General features: G+C 32.6%; 1 protein-coding gene across 1 annotated transcript in view; it reads left to right on the forward strand.

Annotated features, from left to right (window-relative positions):
* The first annotated feature begins 575 nt into the window (after positions 1 to 575).
* Positions 576 to 5,000, forward strand: part of LOC113825617 (uncharacterized) — a 6,750-nt gene continuing 2,325 nt past the window's right edge. Inside the window, exons 1-7 of the mRNA XM_070122350.1 lie at positions 576 to 825; positions 2,029 to 2,202; positions 2,372 to 2,609; positions 3,168 to 3,282; positions 3,782 to 3,865; positions 4,154 to 4,242; positions 4,835 to 5,000. The exon at positions 4,835 to 5,000 is cut by the window's right edge and continues 14 nt beyond it. Of these exons, the coding sequence (XP_069978451.1) occupies positions 713 to 825; positions 2,029 to 2,202; positions 2,372 to 2,609; positions 3,168 to 3,282; positions 3,782 to 3,865; positions 4,154 to 4,242; positions 4,835 to 5,000 (979 nt within the window). The 5' untranslated portion in view covers positions 576 to 712. The remainder of the gene's footprint in view (positions 826 to 2,028; positions 2,203 to 2,371; positions 2,610 to 3,167; positions 3,283 to 3,781; positions 3,866 to 4,153; positions 4,243 to 4,834) is intronic.

Below are 5,000 nucleotides of genomic sequence, written 5' to 3' on the forward strand. Positions count from 1 at the left end.
TCACTATTATTATATCATTATCATCATTATTATCATTATTACTATCATACCATCATTATAGTTATTGTTATGATTATAAATATCATCATCGTTATTGTTATCATCATCATCATCATCATCATTACCATTATCATTATTATGATAGTGATCTTTATCTACATCATTTCTATAGTTATCTTTAGGTACATCATTATCATTATAGTCATCTTCATCTACATCATCATCAATTACCAGCATTTTATTACAAACATAATTATGATTAATGAAGTTCACCTATTGATATTTGTGATTTGATAATGAAAGGGAAAATTGGGTTCTTCATCACTATCTCCACATAAATTTTGACCTCACAGCTCGTCAACGACCTGTCACCTGTGAGCCTGTTCGGAAACGCACGTGCTTTTCGCACTGTAAACAAACAGCAGGGAAATTCTAGGACTCCGACCCGGTTCCTCCCCCACAGGCCGCCATTGTACCCCGTATTCCCCCGCTGGACAGCGCTTGCCTTTTGTGAACTCGTTGCATTTCTGCTTCTCAGCATAGTCTGCAGACTTGTCTATGCTTCAAATGTTGGGTGACATACACAAGACATTTCTCTTCGGTGCTTAGAACAAAGCAGAGAGAGGAAACCAGAGACGAGTTCCGTTATCGAAAATTTCCCTGGTAGTGAAGGGGAAAATTTTGACGTTTCGTGGGGACGTGTTTGGGTACGATGGAGGATTCTCCAACGCCTTCAGTTGGAACGTGTGTAAAGAAGGAAGTGATAGTAACAAACATGAAGGCGGATTATATCCCACATTCGATTGAAGTGACGCATTTTGCCACGTAAGTTCATTGTTTGGTCCTGTTGTTGATGTTATCAGGAATAGAGGAAAGGTGTTAATGTTGTTGGTGATAAGGTGTTTAGGTGATAAGTTGATAACTGTATACGAGAGCCAGTCATTTCTTAACATGACATATAGTTTGTGCTATAGTTTGTAAAAATAATTATGATATTTGATTTGGATGCCTATTATCTTTCATTTAGATGCCTAAGGAGTTTTATACCTAAAAGTAAAGTTTTGCTTCTAAAAGTGAAAATATTCAAATAAATAGATAAAGGATAGTTTAATGCTATCATTTCTACTTCCTCAAGTACAGATGAATGTTATCAATAAATCTTACTACAACCCTATGTATTGGCCTATATACCTATTTGCACTTTAGTGCAAAACAACGAAGCTCCATTATATAAGTTATAGAAGGATTAAAATTTTTAGGTTTTCCTGTCAGTCTGTAGTGAAATTAGGTGTAGGTTATATTTCACCTATTATTAAGCAATATTTTACCACACCATACATTATGGAGGTTTATTAGGTAATGTCAGAGCACTAAAATTTTGGAGGTCTTTACAAGTACCACATTTAGGCCTATCACGGATCACAATATGTGTCATTTACATTTGATTTGAGAATAGGTTATATAATTATGAAAAAAGGAAATCCACAACAGATTAAATTCTGAAATTTACCATGTAAACAAATAAATCTTATATTTTCATGTGCTATAAACAAGATTGAGCCACAGGTCTGTAATTGGGCCACATTCAGTACCTTGGTATAGGCCAACAAATCTCTACCTCATGCTCACAAGAGAGAGTTTAGACTAGTTACTTATTTGATAATAAAATTCCATTAGGTTCTACGATGTATATTTTACCAAAATGTAGTCTTGGACAATTGATTGGTGATTGTGTGTCACTGCAAGTACCTCAAAATATCTGACTGCACTATTAGCTTGTACTGATGCTGTGTTGATATAGCATTGTCATTTTATAGAGCTCTATATATTGTATATTTTTCTGATTATTGTATTATCCCATTTAAGACAATGCCGTACATTTTCAGTCAGTTTTCAAAACAGATAAGTCACAATTTACAAAGTTTAATTGATTCATTATGGGTTATGATTAGATAGTAACCATGTTGTGAGCAATTCATAACTAAAATATGATTCCCTTTTTTTTCTTTTTTTTTTCCATTAAATCAGAGCAAGTATGGAGGGCCAGGGCTTGAGCATCCCAAGTCTTGATGATTCCGAAAATGTACCAGCAGAGATGGTTGTGTCTGTGGAAGAGCAAGTTCATAACTCAAGTGAAACAGAAGATACAGAGCTAAAACATCGCCCAGACAAGAAAAGAAAAATACGAGTTTATAGCCAGAAGTAAGAAAAAGACGTAATTTTTCTCTTTTTTAATAGATATGTACCAGAAAATTGCTTTTAAACATTGAAGAAAGATGAGTTTTAGATTATATTGTTATTTTTAAATTAAACACTTACATACCTCATGGTATGTCCATAGATATGTAAAAATCCCATCCTGCTTTAATAGGTTTCGCAAGGATTGGTTACACTTGAGAGAATTCCAAGGATGGTTAGCAGAGGGAAGTGCAGTAGAGAGAGCATACTGCACAGTATGCAACAAGGAATTAACAGCAGGAAAGTCAGAATTGCTGAAGCATGCAATGGGAAAGAAACATAAAAAGAGAATGGCTGAAGCAGGCTCACACGTCACTGTTTCTTCAGACTTATCAAGCGTTCTTGATGAAACTGGAATTCCACATGTTTTGGTATAATTAGTTGATGTATTTGAACTTGGTATATAATTAACTCGTTGGATCCAGGTGCCTCATTGCCTGTTCATGGCCCAAAATCTAGGTATTAGGCTTACTTGAGTTACCTGTCTACTGAGTGTGTGGGTTGTTGTTATAATACACACTGCATTACCATTCAAGGCAGGGAGAAATAGGATTCTGAGTTTGGAAATAATGTCTGCCCTGGAGTTAGTGCCCATCCAATCATAGCTGATGAATGAGACATTCCACACTTGTATACTGTTGAAAATAATGATAGAGCACCTTCCTAAATACCCACCTAACTCTAATCACCTAAGAGCTTTGTGCACAAGTGACAGGTCTTTCCTATCCATCTGGCCTTCAGATAAAAATTTCATGATGGTATATTCCTGTCACCCTGGCCCGCAGCTAAATTTTTCTTGACATGTTGGTCACATCACTTGGATCCAAGGGGTTAATATACTCTTGCAATTTACAATAAAGTTTTTGTTTGTTAATCTTTATTGTTATTGATAGTATGGTTATAAGAATTTTTTTTTTTTTCAAATACAGCGTATTGTTGATATGCGAAGTGACACAGTCACCCAACCTAGCAGAGAAATGAAGGAAGCCATGTTTGATGCACCAGTTGGTGATGACGTTTTTTCTGAAGATTCTACTGTTAAAGGTATATTTTTAAACCATCTAAAAATTACATTTAACTTCAAAAGGTTTATGGATTTTTCATAGTCAAACAGTTGCAGTTTTCTTTATTTATCTCTAAAGCTGTTTTGGTCATTATCTCACTTGAAATTATGGAAGAGCTTGAAAGAAAGGTTAAATCCAGTAGTTTTAGTACAAAGGTGATTAGTATCAATCCATATATATGGATAAAGTAATAGTATGAAACATTTTTTTTATATATTCTAACATGAAATTCCTTTACAATATCTAGGCAAAGCTTTTTCATTAACATTTGTATTACTACACATTCATTAGCATTTTTATTACTGCATTTTCATTAACATTTTTATTATTGCATTTTCCTGAACACCAATGAACATGATGAATATGAAATGCTATTAGGAATATGTAATTACTTGCAAAGGTAGATTTTTTTATGTTGAAAGATGCTTATCTATCCCTTTACTATGTCTAAAAATAATTTTGATATTTTGTAATTTCAGCTTTAGAAGATAAAGTTGCTAAATTATTAGAAAAGGAAGCAGCTTTGTATGTTCCATCAGGCACTATGGCAAATCTTGTGTGTGGTAAGTTTACATTTATTTAAGTGAGAGGAAAATTCAGGTCTAATACTTGTATATATTAAAGTTTCTTGTCCTGTGTTAATCCATATATGGTTAATGATGTTGCATTATGCCCTCATAGGAAAGGGTGAGTGGTTTAATACTTTATCCAAGGCTTAAGCAGGTAGAGTTTTGCTGTCCTTAGAGAGTAGTGAGAAAATACTGATAAAATAACAATATATTAACAACCCGTAAACTGTGTTTACCCTTAAATTGATATGTTGATTATTCATTTGAATGTTTACTTTCCAGTCTTAACACACTGTTGGAGCCGGGGTTCAGAGATTGTTGTTGGGGATCAGAGTCACCTAAATCTTTGGGCACAGAGAGGAGTTCCACAGGTATTTGGAATGTGCATACTTTATTATCTTTCATTATTTTCCAGTGTTTTTCTACTTTGCTTTTAATTTATCCTTTTTCATCCCCATCAGTTATTCTCATGAATTATCTAACTTTTCCCTCCTATCTCTGTATTTTTATTTTATTTTTTTCTTCTTCTCTATACACCATTTTCCGCCCTCCTCCTGATGGTATATATATGAGAAGGACACTTTTTCTATCACCTTCATTTCATATATATATATATATATATATATATATATATATATATATATATATATATATATATATATATATATATATATATATATATATATATATATATTTTATATATATATATATTTTATATATATATATATATATATATATATATATATATATATATATATATATATATATATATATATATATATATATATATATATATATGTATATATATATATATATATATATGTATATAAATTATATGCAATTTATATCTTGATATGGATGATAATATTTTTGTTTCAATATTATACATATAGCTTGCTCTTTCCTGCAATACATACAAGGTTAATGTTTATATTTTTCCTATAGTGTTTTTTTTTTCTTCAGATTGGTAACATCCATCATCGAACCATTAAAAACCACCTTGATGGGACTTTTTCACTACAAGAATTACGATCACTAATTCGAGATGATGACCCGCACTGGCCTGTCACAACCCTTGTGTGTGTGGAAAATACCCACAACATGATGGGAGGCAAGGCTCTACCTCTTC

The sequence above is a fragment of the Penaeus vannamei genome, chromosome 1 (genome assembly GCF_042767895.1).
Source record: "Penaeus vannamei isolate JL-2024 chromosome 1, ASM4276789v1, whole genome shotgun sequence".
NCBI lineage: Eukaryota > Metazoa > Arthropoda > Malacostraca > Decapoda > Penaeidae > Penaeus > Penaeus vannamei.